Genomic DNA, 20,188 nt, shown 5'->3' with positions numbered 1-20,188 from the left:
TGAGTTGAGATGGGTTGAGATGGTTTGTGAATAGTAGAATAAAAATTGAATTATTTATTATATTTGATGTGGGAATTTGAAAAAGTTATTTTGGGATTTGAAAAAGTTGAATTGTTTATTATATTTTGTGTGAGAATTTAAAAAAATTGTAATGATAAGATGAGATGAGCTGAGATACTTACGAATCCAAACGTCCCCTTAATCTTTCCAGATAATTTGTCGGACCATACCTCGATGGCTGTATCACGAATCTGTATACATACACATCTTTCCTCGGACGCTAAAAATCAAAAGCATGCTGCATGGCCCTGAATTATGAGCCAAGCTCTAGATGATTGAGACCAGAAAAGTAAACTTGAAATACAAGGTATCGATGTTAGGTTGCCCAATAAATGTTCCCGTCTGCCTCCGAGAAAATGCTTAACCAAATGTTCGTACGCTTCATGGGAGATGTGAGAGAGAGAGAGAGAGAGAGACGTCATTTTATAACTCCCATCCATCCATCAATGATATTACGATATCTTCTCTCCTTTTTCTAATCAACGATATCTTTATCTCCTATCCCACCAGGATGTTCTTCTTTTTCTTATTTTTATTGAAATTTACTTTTTCGGATAAATAAATTTGTTTTTATTTTCTGATTCCACCTAATCTCCTTCGCTACGGAAGAGTGAGATATAAAGGAATTTTTTAATATGTTTAGAAATATGTTCATCTCATATTATGTGATTTTCATTTCATTTTATTTTATTTTCAAAAACCGTTTTAGATTAATTGTTACAATTTTTTTAAATTAATTATTATAATTTTAAATAAAAAATAATACAATTTTTTTAAATCTTAAAATAAAAATAATATTACAAAATAATATTATAATAATATTTTAACTTCATAATATTTTTATTCAATTTTTTTTTATTTTTTTAAAATCCAATAAATATTTAATTCAAATTATCTCATTACTATTTACAAATTATTTTATTATAAAAAAACTGCCCATTATTCATTTTCTCATTCCTCTTATCATTGATGATAAATTTACAAATAAAATATAATAAATAATTTTTAATCATGTAATACTATATTATAAATAAAATAAAAAAAAATAAAAAAGTAATACCATTATTCTTTTATTATTATTTATAAAATTCTATTCTCATCATCTTAAAAGGTTGCCTCCTAAAAATAATAATAATAATAAAAAAAAAAAAAAAAATGGAGTTGTCTCGCCCTGCACCAACTTGGTTGACTTGGATCTAGAAGACCCCTCTTCTCGAAGGCAAAATGTCTTGCGTTTTCAGCAGTAAGTCCAGGCTTGGCTTATATCTATTCTGTTTCCTGGTTGATTTCACAAATTAGTTCTGCAAATCTTGCACAATCTCAAAGTGGAAGAGATAAATGCTTTCCTTCAATCCTCTCTTTCTTCCCGTCGTGTTACTTCTCATGCTTGGCTCCCTCAGCCTGACCACTCACGCAGCCGACCCAGTTTCGCTCTACCACTTCTGTGCGAACGCTACCTTCTCCCAAAATAGCCTCTACAATTCCAGTCTCAACTCCCTCCTTTCTTCCCTCTCCTCCAACGTCACCCGCAACATCGAATTCTACAACACCACCTCCGGTCAGAACACCTCCGACCCCGTCTACGGCCTCTTCCTCTGCCGCGGCGATGTCACTTCCCAAATGTGCCGAGCATGCGTGGCTGCCGCGACCAAAGAGCTCGCCGCTAAATGTTCAAGGGAAAAGATTGCTGTTATTTGGTACGACGAGTGCATGATTCGCTACTCCAACGAGTCTATCTTCTCCACCGTGACCGTAAGTCCCAGGGTTTCTCTGTTGAACACGCAGAACATCACGGAGCAGAACCGATTTAACCGGCTGGTGAACACGACGATGACTGACTTGGCAAGTAGGGCCTCGAACTTCCCAATCGGTGTAAAAAAATTTGGAACCAATCAAACGAAATTTTCCGAGTTTCAAAATCTGTACAACCTTGTACAATGCACGCCGGACCTGTCTAGCGCCGATTGCAACCGGTGTCTCCAGACAGCTATCAACCGTCTTCCGATTTGTTGTGATGGGAAGCAAGGGGGAAGGGTTCTGTTTCCAAGTTGTAATGTTAGGTATGAATTGTACCCATTTTACGGTGCATCTCCGGCGCCCCCTACGCAAGGGCCTCCATCTCCGCTTCCACCTACGGGGTCTGCATCTGGATCAAAAGGTAAAGTGGAGAACCCGTTTGGCTGCTTTTCATTCTCCTATTATTATTATTATCATCGTCGTCGTCGTCATCATCTATTATTATTATTATTATTATTATTATTATTATTATTATTATTTTGTTGAGGGGTAGAAGTCAAGGAAAACAGCAACCTAAGCAGATAGGAACACCGTGTATCGCACTATATATCCCTCTCAGCCTCCTTGCACAAATCATGTCATTTTATTTTATTTTATTATTACAAGATATAATAAATAATTTAATTTTTTAAATTTTAAAATAAAAATTATATTTTAATAATATTTTATTATGCTTTTTACTTTCATCTATCTCAGGTACGTTTGTCATGCCTAGCTAGTTGGGTTGCAATTATGAGTGATGAACTATGTGATAGTGCAAATATGTATATATATATATATATATATATAAATATATATAAAGTTGAATTATTATATAAACATTCATTTATTAATTCCCTTCTGCCATGTCCACATTTAAAAATTATTTTGAGATTAATATATTAGACCCGCCAATATATGAACTGAAGAATTCCATTAGTAATTAGGTATCGATGGCCACTTAGCAAGTGGACAAAGGGATGGAGTAAAACTTGACTTGATGTGATAATCTTGATTGGAAAAAACTACTGTACCTCCCAAGTTGTACCGCTCTACTTGACCGCTCGGTATATATATATATATTTTTTTTAATTTTTACTTAGTGATTAAGGAAGTGATTTTAAGTATATTGGTGTATTTTTTTATTTTTTAAAAATATTTAAATATATTAAAAAAATGTGAATAGAAAAATAAAAATAAAAATTGCAAAACAACTAGCGGTCAAGTAGAGCGGGCTACTCTAGGCGGCAGAGTAGCCCGACTCATCTTGATTATATGATTTTTATTTAATCGAAGATCTTTCTTCTCTGATAACCTTGTTACTTCTATTCGAATTTCGATCCATTCCTTTTTTTTTTTTTTTTAATTACGTTTTTCGGGTGCTAAAGTGTCTAGTTCATTAGTAGTTTATTTTTTTTAACTAAAGCTGCTTTCCCTTTTGTGCTTGTGTTTTTTTGTGCTTAATGGTCTTTGGATCAGGCCAAATTACATCCTTATTCAGCAAGAGTCATAACTGCTGTTTATGCAGGAAAATCAAAAATCTCAACAACCACGATAGTCGCCATTGTTGCTCCGATTGCTGTCTCCGTGCTGCTATTTATTGTGGGCTGCTGTTTCCTAATTAGGAGAGGTAGAAAGAAGTTCAATGCAGGAAAAGGAGACAATGGTAAGGAATATATATATATATATATATTTCTGCTTCTTATCTATGATCAGCTTCTATGTTTTCGTGTTTGTAATTTTACATGCTGCTCTTTGAATTTCAATCTCTTACGTTTATTGTTTGCATTTGTAGCTTTAAATGATATTACCACTGCAGAGTCCTTGCAATTTGATTTTAGTACAATTGAAGCTGCGACGAACAAATTCTCCGAAAACAGCAAGCTAGGTGAAGGTGGATTTGGTGTGGTTTACAAGGTATGGAATTGCTTTTCATTACTAGGTTTCTTTCTTTCCAGTAATACTATTATCACTTTGTCAGGATAATACTTCATTAAGTACAGTAAATTAAAGACTTACAACTATGAGTGATTTGGAGTTCACATTTTTATTTATTGGAATTATATAAATTGTGCAAAGTAAACTGTTGTAAAGATTGACCGTTGAACATTTTCAGGGTACACTTTCTAATGGACAAGAAATAGCTGTGAAGAGGCTTTCGAAAAGATCTGGACAAGGTGCAGAACAGTTCAAGAATGAGGTTGTATTGGTAGCTAAGCTTCAACACAGAAATTTAGCGAGGCTTTTGGGATTTTGCATAGAAGGAGAAGAAAATATACTCGTCTATGAATTCATACCCAACAAAAGCCTCGACAATTTCCTATATGGTATGCCCAACCGTGCATATGTCAAATGTTCTCGTGACATGTTGATTAAATTGTAACTTCTGAAAGATTGTAATTATTCTAATGAACTTGTAGACCCAAAAAGACAAAGACAGCTGGATTGGTCCAAGCGTTACAAGATAATAGACGGAATTGCTCGAGGAATTCAATATCTTCATGAAGATTCTCGACTCAAAATTATACATCGTGATCTCAAAGTCAGCAATATATTGTTAGATGCCAATTTGAATCCAAAAATTTCAGATTTTGGCATGGCAAGGATTTTTGGAGTTGATCAAACTCAAGGAAACACAAGTAGGGTTGTTGGAACATAGTAAGCTCCGAACCTTTTCTTTTGTTTTTCATGATCAGAACTGCAGGTAAAATTCATTGTTTTTCCCAACATATATATCACTTAAATCTAACAACATAGGTAAAAAGTGGATCATTCGTTAAAACCATAATAAATTGTATTATGTGAGTAAGGTTAAAAGAACTCTCGTGGTCTTTTACCACAACCGTAATTTTGGTGCTGGTTTGCAGTGGCTACATGTCTCCAGAGTATGCAATGCATGGAGAATTTTCTGTGAAGTCAGATGTTTATAGTTTTGGCGTCTTGATTCTAGAAATTATCAGTGGCAAGAAGAACAGTACTTTCTATGAATCAGATGGTGCTGAGGACCTCTTGAGCTATGTGAGTTTGATCTAATTGTAAATGTTTTCCTTTTCTTTAATATCATCTTTGCACTACATTATAACAAAAAGTGATGCAGGCATGGATACATTGGAGGGATGGTACGCCCATGGAATTGTTGGATCCCGTTTTGGGAGATTCTTATTCAAGAGACGAAGTCATGAGATGTATCCATATTGGGTTATTATGTGTTCAGGAAGATCCGGTGGACAGACCCTCCATGGCGTCAATAGTTCTCACACTCAGTAGCCACTCCGTTACACTGCAAGCACCTCAGCAGCCTGCATTTTTCCTTCTCAGTAAAACAGACATGCCAACAAAGGTTCTGGAATCATCAATACCATTGTCAGTCAATGAAGCATCCATTACTGAATTACACCCTCGATAGTTCTATATATACATCCGAATTGAGGGATCTTTTACTTGCGGAATAGGAACTGAAGAAAATTATGTTCAATGGTTCCAAGTGGTGTAGGTCGACCATGATCATGAGTTCAAAGTTCAAACCCTTTTGTATGTTTGGGGTATGTATGCTATGCTAATTAGTCATGCATGGTGTTGACTGTTGAGCATAAATAAGTGGTGGGTGGGCTTCTATCATGCATGCATGCCAACTTAATCTTGTTTAATTCAATTTATATATATATAGATATATATGGTCTATGATAATTTTGATTGCACATTTTATTTGGCTACCTAGTGTGCAAATGGGTGTTGAAGAATAGAGCATGGCGATCGATTGCAACTTTAATGAGTATCAGCTTATCCAATGAGTATCAGCTTATCCGAAGGAATTCAAGTTCAAAGAGTCGGTTTGTTTATGAGTAAGGGGAGAACACATATTTTTAATTATTTTTCTTTCATGGCAACTTATTAGATAATTAATGAAATATATTCTAAATATCTTTTTCCCAATATGAATAAATTAAACTAGAAACTTTAAAGTAAATACATCTACATAAATTATAGGTCAAAATCATGCTCAGGCAAAGTTGCTTGATTGTCAAATATATACTTGAGATTTAAACCATAATTAATGAATATTTTCAGGTTTTTAAGTTAACTTTTGAACAGAATTCTGGCTAAATGCCAGTTATAATGAGTTCAATTTTTGTTTTCTTCAACCATTTTTGTGAGTTTCCAGTGCTTTTTTTTAAGAATATATATATATATATATATATGCTGAATTTCTGAAAATTAATGAAATTTGGGCCAAACAAAGATCCAATCGTATCATCTTTAATGAGTTATTATTAAAAACAGATAAAAACTCAAGATTATTAAATATCACGACGCCTATAAAGTGGAGCATATAATATTTTTTATTATTTATATAAATATTTTATATAATTTAAATAAATAATAAATATTATAAAATTATTTTATAAGTCTATGTTTAAGTGACAACCTTAAGGCTTCATTTGGTTATTGAACTCAACTGAATTCAGTCTAATGTTAAGGTGAGTCTAACATCCAAATACTCAATTCTAAAATTACTAAACTCATCCCAACTCAAAACCTTCTTACACATGGGACCCACAACATTTTTCAACCTAAAACATCTTAACACGTGGGACCCACAACCTTTTTTAATTTCCTATAAAAAATACTAAATTCATTTTAACATCCAAACACACTTTAAACTCAGTTTAGATGTGACTCACATAATTCTCTTTACTACTCAATTCACTACTATTCATAAACAACTCAACTCAGCTGAACTCAGTTCAATATCCAAATGCAACCTAAATTTGAATAACAAATTTGAGGAGACATTTCCAATTGTAGTCCAGAAGGTGTTAATTTCTTAGAGTAATGCTAGAGAGAAGTCACTGTAGCAGTACACACTTTGCACTAACTACATAACTGCTTCTAGTTCTCTACTTCTTTTTTTAAGATTTGAAAGATGTGTAGTCTATATGATGCCACATCATGTGTGTAAAATGGTTACTCCCAACAATGACTTCTATTTATATTTATTCAATTTCTTAAGTTAGATTTTTCAGCAACTGAAGACAGAAATGGCTGAAGTACTATTGAGCCATGGCTCGCCCCACATCATTAATTTCCCCGCCTTATCTTCATCTCCGTGGACCTCACTTATGGTATGAAATAATCTCAGTGAAACAAAAAGAAAAAATGGAATAAAAACATTGGTAAAGACTGTGAACCTGCCGATGCCTGCAAAGTGTAAACTTTAATTTGGGAGTAAAAGTGTGAGAAAAGCACCACCAAGAAAAAAAAAATGGCTTCTTTCAGGTTTTCCTTATGCCTTGTGTGTCTAATCTCCATCATAATGATCTTGTTGAGCCTCACCATTGAAGCAGCTCCTACTTACACATCTCACTCCTGCCCAAATCCATTGCTTTCACTCCCAACAGCCCCTACCAAGCCAACCTCAACTTCCTCCTTTCCGTTCTTTCTTCTAACTCCACCTGTGAGGGGAGTAATCCCCAGGGTCGGGCTAGGGGGAGTAGGCCCAGCCCACAAGGCCCAAACAATTTCAGGGCTCGAGGACAAGGGTTGGGCCGGATCAGGTTGGCCTAGGGGGCTAGGGAGGGAAGCAGTCGGGTGTCATGTGCAGGCTAGAGAATGGAAGGCAGAGTTGTTTAATACCACTGATGGCCGACATTCAGGGACAATCCCTGTCTCTGGGCCTCGGCGTCTAGGTAGGCCAAAGGGATGGATACACCTGATCGGGACCACGTCGCATTTAATGAGACGGAAATGGGCACGCCACGACATAGAGCCATGCCGCATTTAATAAATCTCAAGATTGGGCAAGCCACAACGTGCCTCCTAGGGTGTTAGCAGCAGTCACAATCAAGTTTGGAAAGTCTGCTATGTAGTAGGTACACTCGCCCCAGTACGGAGCGGCACACCCACCATCTCCTTCCCAAGGATCTCCCCGACGAGGTATATATACCTCATCCCCCAACCAGAGGAGGGGTTCAGACACTTTTACTCTTCGATTCATAATCCCCATAAAGAAATCACACACTGACTTTAGCATTTGAGGTGTCCCCCACCACCCCAAAGCTCTCATTTCTGCATATTAGCAAGTACACGAATTAGGCCCCCTGGAGTTGTCCGGGTTGTGAAACACGACATCAACAATGTTACCGCTTGTGAGATTCTTTTTCAGATAGTAACGTGTTCTTCATACGCCGGCAACCACACATTCCCAAACATCACGATGAGAAGAAGAACAGTTTGAAGTAATGGAAACAAGGGCAACCAGATGGGTGAAACCATACGAAAAATCATGTAAGAAGTAGCGACTCTCTACCAGAATAATGATGCTCTGTGGAGAATTGAGAGGGAATTGGAGGGAGACGAGCCAACCAGATCCCGAATGCTGCCACAGCCGAAGAAGAAAGACCCATAATGCACCTTGAGCTCCGGGATAAATATGTTGAAATGGCCAAACGAATAGTCACATCATCCTCGAAGGAATAGCTACTCACTAGCACGGACCTACCATATAGCGCCAAAGTCATGGCGATTCCTCTCCCACCAAGGCACAAAGTTCCGTAAGTAGATGTCTGCGACGTGTTCAAGGACTCCCTGGAGCACTTGGAAACATTCAAGGCCCACATGACCCTGCACGTGTTCCTAGGAGAAATCGTGTGCAGAGCATTCCGGCTCACACTAAAGGGGCGGCGAGGGCTTGGTTTGGATCCTTACCACCTGGTACTATGAACAGCTTCGCCGAGCTGGCCTGTCTCTTCCTGACGCAATTCATGGCAAGTCGGAAGAGGAGGTGCCCGACCGCCTACCTCCTGATGTTGAAGCAACAAAACGACGAAAGCTTGAAATTATACCTCTCCCAGTTCAATCAGGAGCATACGATCACGAAGATGAATGTGCCTTGAGCCAGCTGAAGGAGCCATAACGAGGCCAGGAGAGCCGTAAGTATTGTGCCTACCACCTGACGAACTGGCACAGTACTAAAGACTGCAACACCTTAAAGTGAAGGAAGGAGTTGTTGGAGGGTCTGCAAGATTGGCGGCAGCAGACGACAGACAAACAGGAATTTCGCAAGGGCGATCATCTGAGTCTGGCGGAGTGAGAGCCTGATGAGGAAAACAGCCTGGTGGGTGAGATTCACACAATTGCAAGAAGATACGCGAGAGGAGGCTCCACCTTGTCGACTCGGAGGGCCCACGCCCGAAGGGCCTGATAAGAGGAGGTGTTCACAACAGGAAGGGTCACGATCGGCACCGGGAAGCAGACCGGGGGAACAACGAAAACCTTCAGTGAGATGGATGAGGAAGGCATCCTCCGCCTAACCCTGAACAGACTGAGGGCAGTAACTTCCACCTACCACTTCAAGATGAAGTTCCCCACTAACTTGGAGGTGGGAGAGGTCCGTGACAGGGAAGTGCTAGCTCGGGAATGCTACGTTAAAGTGCTAAAACATGAAGTTAAGGAAGTCAAAACGATCGGGGAAGCATGGGAGGCAGCCAGGCCACCTTCGCCCCAACCCTAGCTGAATGGGACGAGGAAGTCCGAGATGGGCAAGCATTAGGGCAGGCTGAGCCCAACGAGCTCCTGGAGTTGGTCTCCGTAAACCCACAAAAGCTCGAGCGCACCATGCGGGTGGGAACCAAAATGGCTCCAGAATTAAGGCAGGCCGTGAAATGGCTCCTCATCGAGCACCAGGACATGTTCGCCTGGAGTCACGACAAGATGCCCGGGATCAACAACTCAATCATTGAACATCGCCTCTACGTGGACCCCACGACAGGAATCAAACAAAAATTTCCAGCACCCCTGTGCATCGATTGATTTTTTCCCCCAGGGGATCTCGGTGGAAAAGAAAAATCAATCTCCCCCCGACCATCAGTGAGTCCATCCTTTTGACCTGTCCAGATTGGAAAGCCGTTCAGGATAGTGGGCTTTTCAAATAAACCCAGCCGCAAGGAGATAGTCCACTTCCTTGGCCATAGCTAGGGGTGGGACATAAACGAGCACACTACGACAGAGAGCCACACCGCATTTAATGAATCTCAGGGTTGGGCACGCCACGACATGCCTCCTGAGATGTCAACAACAACCACAATCAAGTTTGGCAAGTTTGCTACGCAACAGGGAGATGGTAGGGACACCTATATATTAGCAGGTGGACGAATTAGGCCTCTATGGTGTTGCTCAGGCTACGAAACATGACATTAACACCACCCTTCCCAAGGGATTCCACACAATGAATACCGGAAAGGGCCCTCTCGACACGGTCATTGGCCGGTTTCTCTACCTTGGTGATATGACCCCAAACCTTTATCAAAATTGCATCTCTACTTAAATGGAAGTTGTATGGAAACGTTGTCTGTTGGAAAAAATTGCCCTTATCTGGTACAATGAGTGCACGCTACAGTACTCTGACGAGTCCGTCCTAAATGACATGGTACCATTTATTAATATCACCAGCAAATAACCAGAGCGTCGAAGAGCAGGACCGTTTCAACAATTTGTTGTCTAGCACAATGAAGTCGTTGGTGTCACGAGGGGCTAATTCTCAGTTGGACAAGAAGTTTGCAACAGAGGAAGTTAAATTTATGAGCTCATGAACTCTGTATACCCTGGCGCAATGCACACCCAAGCTACCTGTCGAATCGTGCATGACATGCTTGGACAGCGCCATCGGTTTTATTCCTCAGCGCTGCGCTAGAGTACAGGGCGGAAAGGTTCTCCTTCTGAGCTCTAATATCATATATGAATTGTACCCATTTGACAATCATACTGCTGGACTTTCTGTTCCAGATATGACATACAAATAAGTTCTTCTACTTGAATATATTACTAAGTTCTTAGTATTAGTAATTTAGGGGTGGACCTCCAACTCCCACCTCAGAGTCGAAGTTCGACTTTGATCGGAGTTGTCAAAATCAGAGTCGGAGTATCGAAGAGGATGCGAGAGAAATCACCACAGAAAAAAAAAAATGATTTTCCACCCATAGAAAAAAAAATCCAAATCTGATTGCCAAAAATAAATAATAAATAATAAAAAATAAAACTTTAAAATCTCGCTCCTCTAAAACCAATTAAACATGAGGTCAAGACAAATTAAACTGCATAAAAAGGATGTTGAACGTAGCACATATCCCTTCTTGAGATCAAAATCCCATATCGGGAAGAAAACACCAATCGAAGCTAAAGAAATTATACGAGCCGCATAAGACAATGCAAGAAAACAATATAAACCCTAGTCCCTAGAAAAGCTTTGGTAGAATCTAATTCAAAACCTGGATCTCCCAACACAGCAGTTGAAAATAAGTAGGAGTCCAAATCCTAGTCTCAATACCTTTTTGCTGACATCCACATCGAGAGAGAGAGAGAAAGAGAACCAAAGACAGAGAGTAGCGGCATAGTCTAGAGAGAAAATAGAGGAAATTTGTAACGGAAGGTGGAAGGAGTGAAGGCAATAGAGGATAAGGGTTTTGAAATAGATGAATATATAAAAGGTAGAAAACAACGTCGTTTTATAAAATTAAAAAGTTTGCCAAAATGGATCTGTTTGGGGTCCGAACGCGGGACTTGCTATTTGCAAAATACCTTATCAACCGTTAGGCCACTAAGATATTTAACACTAATATTACAATTTTAAATATATTTTATTTAGATATTGGACTCGGAGTTTAGAGGTTGGACCCAACATCGGCTCTAACTCCGACTTTGACTCCGACAATTTTTTCTCGAAGTAACTCTGACTCCGATTTTTTTGACTCCGCCGATGTCAGAGTTGGAGTCGAAGCATACGTCGGCCGGAGTCGGAGCACACCACTAAATAGTATTATATAATGACATAGTATTTGATTATGTATGTTAATGATAATATGTTAGTGATAATATGCTAGTGTCTAACTTATTTATATATTTGATTATATATGTTAGTGATAATATCATGGTTACTTACACTTTTTATATGAGTATATATGATCAAATGTATAAAAATGTATTTATCCTTAATATATATAGTTTATATTAATACATATGATCAAAGAGTTTTGTTATATACAAGTAAGTTTGCGTACCAATCTGCGTACTGATGTTGTTGCCTTCATATTCTAAATTCAAATTAGTACTATTTTCAATAAAATCTACTTTCTGACCAATCATATTGAATGAGTGCGCGTATTAGTACGCAAAATCGCTTACAATTAGAATTTTTCATGATCAAATATTCATATTTAAGATTAAAATTTTATGTTATATTAATTTTATATTATAAAACTAAAACTTTTAATGATAATTTTATATCAAATGTTATATTAAGATTTATAATATTTATTTTTTGTTATATAAAATGTTATATTAATTTTGGATACTACTAGCGGGCCGTTCTGCCTTTATTGCTGGGCATACCGCTAGTTGACTTTTTTTTTGTGATGTCTTTTAAATATTTTTTTAACATCTTTAATCATTAATAAAAAAAAAATACATAACTTTATTAATAATCACTTCCTTAATTATTAAGTAAAAAAATTTTAAAAAAATTAAAATGCATTAGCGGTAAGATTGGGGGCAAGCTCAAGGGATCATTTAGCATTTTCCATTAATTTTATGTTATTTGATTATTATTATTATTATATATGAACAATATGATATTAAAATTTAGTACTATACTAATTAACAATTTAACATGTAATATAAACTTAAAATATATATTTATTTATCAACTCAACTCAATTCAATTTAACATCCAAACGCTCTCTAAAGCTCAGAATGTCAGAGGGGTTGATTCAAACCTCTTCCCACTTGTATAATTCCAGTGTTATATACCACCTAGCCAATTATCAACTGCGAGTTGCAATATGGACCCAAATTATTATAACCATAACTCATAGTTTATAATTTTCTAACCTCTCTTTTCAAAATAATTTATAACTCTCAAAATAAATTCTAAAATATTTATAATAATATATATTATTTGGAAAATATTTTCAGCAAGCTTGTCATGCAATTCGTCTCAGGTTGGTTTGGTTTGAACGGAACAATATTTGTGACAGTGTGATATCTATATTGTGAGGTAATGTATTTGCTACCTTAGATGAATAACTGTTGTTTAAAGTTAAAGAAAACAGAGGATGTCTTCCAGGAAACTCCAGCCGACGGATTAGAAGTTTTTCTTTTGCTATTGGAAAATGAAGCTACATCGATCCAATTCTAAAATATCCAGATCATGCTACATGGCACAACTACAACCACTAATTAATTCATTTATTACGCCAAACAACAATTCAATTTTTAAGAAATTCTCTGGTCAAGTCAACGAAATGTTTAATTTAATCTCATTTTATTATTATATTTTTTTAAAATGTTTATATAAAATATAATAAATAATTTAATTTTTTAAATTTTTAAATAATAATAATATTAAAAAATAATATTCTAACAATATTATTATTCAATTTTTATTTTTTATTTCAATTCTCTTAATTTAGTAACCAGGACACCAAAATATTTGCGTAGGTCGTTACGTGGAAAGTTTGTAAGTTTGGTTTATTTTTCTTGGATAAAAGATGGGATAAAGTTTAGCATTTTCAAATTACTATTTCGTGATTAATGCCCGAATATGACATGATCTTGTAGGATAAATTTATTTATTAATCAATATTTAAAATATCGCAAGGCTCACCGAGAACGATCTTTACCATTTACGGCAGAAACATGAATCTTGACTTCTACTATTTAATTTATAATTAAAAAATTAATTTTAATTTATATAAATTTTAAATTAATTTTTTTCTTAAATAAATTATACAACTTTTATGAATTTTACTGTTCAAATACCATTTCTTTTGAATTTAAGATTAAAAAACAGGTTGGAATATGTTATGATAAACTTCCGGGATGCTTCAAAAGCGCACCTACTATTCCAGCTCCGCTTTAAGTTCACACTTCGAACACGATCTCCTTCGTAAAAAAGCCTCTCTTTATCGGAGGCCTAAACCTTCCCAGTCCGAAGATGAACACGTGGCCGGCGATGGTTTCCCCAAGATTGCCTCTCTTCAGTCCTGCTATTTTCATGCTAATTGCTGTAGTCGTCGGGCAGCCAGTCTTTGATCTAAACTCTTTCTGTTCATCCGGAGAGAGCGACTGCACTGCTAACCCTACCTCCGACGCATGCTTCCAATATCGCCGCTGCTGCTCCTCCAACCCATTTAATTTTAGCCATTTTCGAGTCGACGGCCCCAAAACTTTTGATTGGGTCACGCGGAACACGCATATTTCTCTAAACGATCGTGGAACTATGATAAAAAAGCTCAGACAACATAGGATATTACGGAGGAGCCCGACTAGTGCTGCAGCAGCACCTGGTAAGTTTGAAGCAGACAATACTCTAATTAGGGAGATGCTGGTTTCGGATGAATTAATAAAATATTAGTTTTTAATATTATTATTTTTTAAAATTTAAAAAAAAAATAGAATTATTTTTTATATTTTATAAAAAAATTATAATAATAAAATGAGATGATTTCTTGATTTCTCAATTCAAACCGGGCTTATTTAAGTATTCAACGTTTTTTCGGTGCAGCTTATGCTCCATGATATACTGTAGATCCATGAAGATTTATGGCGTATATGATTGGGGGAAATCTTTGGAATGATGGAGTGTTAATAATCTCACTTCATGCTAAGCACTTTAAAGTAATTAAGTTATTACATGTTTTAATGTATATTTCTACATACCCAGACGTAGTGCTGGACGTTTCAAAACTGAATCATCATAATAAGAACAGAAATATATATGCTTTGTGCAGGGAAGGAGAGCAGCACATCTCGATACGTCTTCCTTACTGTTACTGTTCTTCTAACTGTTACTTCTGTGGTACTACTCATAGTCTCCACGGGCATCTATATAAGAGCGAAGATGCCTGGGAAGAACGTCGGTAAGTAAAGTGAATTTGTTTTGTTTTTTAATGCTCCAAAGTTGGGCACTGTATAATATCATAAAATCAGACCAATACTGAGGAAACAAATGGCTAGACAAAGGGAATTAAACTTCTCCTCTTTTGGTGCTGGGCTTGATCTTCTAGTTATTTTCAGATAATGAGCCTACCCTATTAGTCATTTTAATGTGGGGCCAAAGTCCAGTAGAAATATCTTCCGCAGAAGGGGTGATGAATGTGTGAGGACAATAGCGACAATGAGTCTGTCAGTGAGGGAAACCAAGAATATATGATTAGCCCCCTTCTCTATTCCTCTGCCCTCTTTCCTTTTGGATGTAAGTAATTTGGATTAATGTGGCAGGAGTTGTTACGGGGACAATGCCTGGTGAGGGGAATGAGGAACTATTAACAATGCGTAGCCCCGTCAGTATGGTTCCTAGCCAACCAAAGAAGAACAAGGGGAGACGTTCATTTTTGTCTGCTTGTTTCGCATTCCGTACAGAGTCTATGACAATGGGTAGCCAACAGAAGGTTAGCCAAGCCACTGGAACGAGTCAATATAGTTCAAAGCTACAGGAGGCACTGGACAAGTTCGATACAGGATCCAATGACAGTCAGCCGGTGTCTCATTTCTACTGTTTCGACGGCAACGTGGAGAAATTCCTACGGTTCACCATCCCTAGGGAAGGCATCCCTTTGCTGGAGAAGCTCCGCAGCCGTTATGGTGACTTCACAGCAGAGTGTAGGCTAGGAAACATGGCTGGGAGCATGCTGCTAAAGCTTCTATCTGCTGTACTTCTGGATATTCGTCGCGTGCCCTTGAAGGACTTGGATATTACTCGTGTTTGCGAGTGGCGCGATGCACTGAAGGAAGTTCTCGCAGCTGGCTTTGACGTGGGATTTCTACTTGGTCATATCCGCCACATGATTGTGGAGTTTCACAACCGTCCATTAGAGCAGGAGCTTGCATTGTTGGAGGCCACAATTACGAAGAAAGAAGCTGAAATGTTGGAGCTAAGGGCAAGGAAGGACAGACTTGTTGCCGCCTGTTCTTCTTTTGAAGTTGGACCTTGTTTTGACCATATACTTAATTAGTGTTTCTTTAATAACTAGGTGAAAACTTTACGATGCTCTGGTTTCTTTGTTTCTGTGGGACAGTTTGATCCGTGAGTTTCGTGAGTAATAATTTATATTTGATTAATTGGATGTATCTTAGGACGAATGTTATTTGTTTGGCAGTTATGCTAAGGAAAATATTAGTTGAAAATATATCATTTGATTCATGCAGCAGTGATTTTAATAGTGAGGAAAGTTTCCATTTGCTGCGGCTAGCTCTGCGAAAGGACAACGTTATATCGGCAAGGACCGCCTACTGACACTAGCGACTAATGACATAGCCACAATATTTTTTACAACATTATAACAATATGTTAAATGAGTGATATTTTTATAAAATTATATTATTTTATAATATATTTTATAAAAATATCTATTATTTAACACATTATTGTATAATATATTGTATAAAAGTGTTTTATACAATATATTGTACAATACAATAATGTGTTAAATGAAGAATATTTTTATAAATTATGTTATTTTTATAAGATATTTTATAAAATATCTCTTATTTAACATATTATTGTACAATATATTATATAAAATGTTGTGGATTCATCATTTTTCTTAACGGTAAATCTGTTCGTAAGCTTTCTCATGACTTTGTGGCCGCAATTGTAAAGGTGAATCTCGGGACTCCAAGAGTCTCTTCGTAAGCTTTCTCATGCTTTCGCAAAGCATCTCCCTTTGAGGAATTGACTTTATTTTCAGGCTAGAAAACCTTACTACGAGCTCTATCTGCCTTGATCCTAAATGGAAGGGCATTCTCAAATCGAAGACATTCTTAGAAGAGGTTGTTGCTTCAGTGTGGATGTATGGGTGGGTTCATGCATGATCCCAAGCATCGCTGACTACAAACCCAAGCCAAGAGTAACAAGCAACTCAGCAATCAACTGGGTCTCAGATGAATTCATGTTGTTCTTAATATTTCTACTGATGAATTCATTTCTTCTTTTTGCAGCTGCAGTAATGGACATGGACTGGTTTCTTCACAACAATATCCACCATGAACAAGCTGGACCAGACATTCTAGAATACGTTGACCAAGTCAAAAGAACTTACAATGAGCATTAAGCAGCATGGGCCACTGCCAAAGGACCGATCAAATAGAGAAGAATGGCAGGCCCCAACATTGCAAAAACACAGCCTCAACTTTGATATCACATTAAGAACCAATTTTCTCATGACAAGTAGCAATACGCCACAACCGAGAAAGCATATAAATATGCATGGACCTTAAGAGTGATTCCAAGCTTTAAACTCTGCTTCTCCAAATTAACATTTCTCACCATGGCAACGTACACTTGCTAGAATTTGTAGAGAATATGGGAAGTTCCTGATCGAGAGTGTTAGACAACAAATGCACGATTGAAAAATATATAAAAAGATGTATCACTACATGGATAAATTTCTAATTTCCAAATCGCTTATTACTGACTTCGAACTCGACTAAGAACAATATTATTTTCACAAAGAGAAGTGCTACATACACAAAGAGAGTACACAAAAATAAACTCACAAACTAATGTGATTTCGTGTAATCTATTAGGTCTACTTTACAATATGATATACTGCATCAATACAATGTTTTTCAAATGTTCTGTCGGTTAAGCGTACTTGTTGACGTGGCATTTACCAAAAAAGTGCTCTGCTAGGATTTGAGAAAGCTTCCTCGATGGCAGTTGCCGAGGCCCATCTGGGCGTCTCGATGATTGGTTCGCGGCAGCGATCATTTGCTGACATGGTTTCCGAATCCCTACAATTGATCTCGAAAGTGGCAGTCCCATTTCGTGCTCCGTCGTCTGTGGATGGGGCGGTTTGTGTGCTTTTCTCTAAGGAGGAGATAGAACAGTATGCTTTGTCGTTCAAGTTTTCATTGGTCCTGAAGTTCCTTCGACAAAGGCCCTTGTTAGACATCATACGATTGTTTATTCGCTCTCGGTGAGGTGTGAGATTCAACCTATTGTTTCTGCCATGAGTAAACCCATACATGTATTCATTCGATTGACTACGGAAGAAGATTTCCTTAAAGCCTTTGCTAGGGATGCATGTGATATAGATGGTGCTTTCTATTGTGTTTTTCACTGGACAACAGACTTTCATGAAGATACAGAACTTGCTAGGGTTTCGGTTTGGATCAATATACTAGGTCTTCCCCCCGACTTCTACCATGAATCCTTTCTTCGCAACATCACTACACTAGTGGGTAGGTTTCTTAAACGTGATAACCCTACACGATGTGCTACTCAAACGGATGGGGTTAGGGTTTGTATTGAGATGAATATTTCTAAAGAACCTCTTATAGGCATGTGGATTGGTATGCCGAGGAACTCGCAATGCTTCTACCAAGAACTCGTATATGAAACACTCCCTGCATATTGTATGAAGTGCAAGATTCAATGCCATAATTTGAAGACATGCAAGAAGAAGATCAACGACGTGATCCGGATGCTAAAATCTTGAAGGATGGAAGGAAGACTGAAAGGTTTGGGTTTGGAAATCTCGTGACTTGGTGGTTGAAGAAATCTTTGAGGAAGTCGAAAAAATTAATTTTAGTGACTTTTGCATGCTTGGGTTTTGGTGTTTTTGTAACTCTCAAGTATCAGGTTGTAATCACGGTATTCTTCAGCCACAAGTGAGGGTTTACTAATAAAATTGGGGTACCGTCCTCTTCTCTTAAAAAAAAAATGCTCCGTCGGTTTCACTTTAGGCAGTTAGCCCCATCCCTCATGACTTTAAGGTTCTCTTAGAGCATTGAGCACTAGCATTGAATTATGCATCTACATATACATCTACATATTTGCATAATATAATTTTAAATTGGGCTGCATTGGAAAATGCTTATCCAAAAATTTGCATAGCTATGAACAGTGTTTCTACAAATTTGAAGATGCACTGTTCACTCTCTAAATTTTATTTTATTACTTTTTTCTCTCTCCTTCCCATCTCTCTCTCTCTCTCTCTCTCTCTCTCTCTCTCTCTCTCTCTCTCTCTCTCTCTCTCTCTCCCAAGGGATAGAATTTTAAGAAAAAAATCCTATTGGGTGCTAAATGATAGAATTTGCAGTTATGCTAATTGCAAACTTAAAAAAAATAATTAGGAAAAAAATAATAAATAATAATTTTTTTTTTATTATTTGGCTCAAAGATGCATAATCCAATATGAGAATTTTTCTTTATATGTAAAATCAATCTCTAAAAAATGTGATTTTGCATATACATATAGAGAAATCAATACTAGTGCTAATTTTTTTTTAGTCTGAGAGTGATTGCCGAAATTAAATATTTCAAGGAGTGCTTAGAAATTGAGAGTAATTTGAGAAAACTGTGTATTTTTCCCAATTAGATAACTTGAGACATTAGAATATTTGAATGGATCTAGAACGATCATCAAACAAGTTTGGGAATTCTTGACCTCAACGGCTAGCTCGTCTTACTTAATCTCCCTTTATATATGTAAGATGAGTGTACATAAAACTTAATTTCTACCCTTTAATTTCTACCTTCTGACCTTCTAGTTCATGTTGATTTGTATGAGAATCAATATAAGATAAAGTTGATGCATTTCATATTATTTTATTTTGTGCTCCAGGCACATTTTCTTTTCCTAATTGTAGAAAATTGCTTTATAAAAATGACAATTTTTGAAATATACCTTAAAAATATCACCAGTTCAAGGTTCAAGGTATCTAATAATAGAAGGAAAAAAAAAACTAATATAAATATCAAGTCTTCATTGAGGGCCCATCTTAGTGCATTTGAGAGGTACAATAAGAACATAAACAGCACAATAAAAAATAAGAAGATGACAAATATTTAGTAGTTGACCAAAAGTAAGCTGCAATGAGGAGTATTTATTATGGCCAGTTAGTCTAATCCGAACTAATGATGCAGCATGTAAAATTGTATGTCTCCAACTAGAAACATATAGTTTTGTTCTCATAAGCAAATGTCTAGTAATTAATTGAAGTCGTTTAATAAACGATTCGGCCAAACCGTTCTGAGTATGCGCATGGGTAACTGAATGTTCAACATAAATTTCTATTGACATGCAATAATCATCAAATGGTTGAGATGTAAATTAAGTTGCATTATCCAATCTGATAGACTTAATTGGATAATCAAGAAATTGAGTTCATAATTTAATAAGTTGTGTAAGAAATCTAGCAAATGCAACATTACGAGTAGAGAGTAGACAAATATGTGATCATCTAGTTGATACATTTATTAAAACTATAAAATATCTAAATGGTCTACATGGTGGATGTACTGGCCCACAGATGTCCCGATGAATTATTTCTAAAAATGATGGAAATTTAATTA

General features: G+C 36.9%; 2 protein-coding genes across 3 annotated transcripts in view; both read left to right on the top strand.

The window, feature by feature from the left end:
• The first annotated feature begins 1,223 nt into the window (after positions 1–1,223).
• Positions 1,224–20,188, top strand: part of LOC109013816 (cysteine-rich receptor-like protein kinase 10) — a 28,947-nt gene continuing 9,982 nt past the window's right edge. Inside the window, exons 1-7 of one of the 2 annotated variants that reach the window (XM_035688427.1) lie at positions 1,224–2,218; positions 3,365–3,502; positions 3,632–3,753; positions 3,953–4,163; positions 4,257–4,494; positions 4,704–4,854; positions 4,934–5,600. In XM_035688427.1, coding sequence (XP_035544320.1) covers positions 1,399–2,218; positions 3,365–3,502; positions 3,632–3,753; positions 3,953–4,163; positions 4,257–4,494; positions 4,704–4,854; positions 4,934–5,242 — 1,989 coding nt within the window. In that variant the 5' untranslated portion in view covers positions 1,224–1,398 and the 3' untranslated portion in view covers positions 5,243–5,600. Of the gene's footprint in view, positions 2,219–3,364; positions 3,503–3,631; positions 3,754–3,952; positions 4,164–4,256; positions 4,495–4,703; positions 4,855–4,933; positions 5,601–20,188 lie in introns of those variants that run through there. The other variant, XM_035688426.1, reaches the window with a different exon arrangement.
• Positions 13,692–16,016, top strand: LOC109013819. The gene is made up of 3 exons (XM_018996033.2): positions 13,692–14,174; positions 14,619–14,747; positions 15,109–16,016. The coding sequence occupies exons 1-3, from the start codon at positions 13,823–13,825 to the stop codon at positions 15,840–15,842; spliced, it is 1,215 nt and encodes a 404-aa protein (XP_018851578.1). The 5' UTR covers positions 13,692–13,822; the 3' UTR covers positions 15,843–16,016.

The sequence above is a fragment of the Juglans regia genome, chromosome 3, assembly GCF_001411555.2.
Source record: "Juglans regia cultivar Chandler chromosome 3, Walnut 2.0, whole genome shotgun sequence".
Taxonomy (NCBI): Eukaryota; Viridiplantae; Streptophyta; class Magnoliopsida; order Fagales; family Juglandaceae; genus Juglans; species Juglans regia.
The sequence above is the reverse complement of the archived record's forward strand: the minus strand, read 5'-3'. Positions and strand labels throughout refer to the sequence as shown.

Excerpts from the sequence above, each read along its gene's own strand:
- LOC109013819 (XM_018996033.2), top strand. The coding sequence starts at position 13,823 with ATGAACACGTGGCCGGCGATGGTTTCCCCAAGATTGCCTCTCTTCAGT. Across the intron at positions 14,175-14,618 it reads TAGTGCTGCAGCAGCACCTG|GGAAGGAGAGCAGCACATCT; the intron begins GTAAGTTTGAAG and ends TGCTTTGTGCAG. Across the intron at positions 14,748-15,108 it reads GATGCCTGGGAAGAACGTCG|GAGTTGTTACGGGGACAATG; the intron begins GTAAGTAAAGTG and ends TTAATGTGGCAG.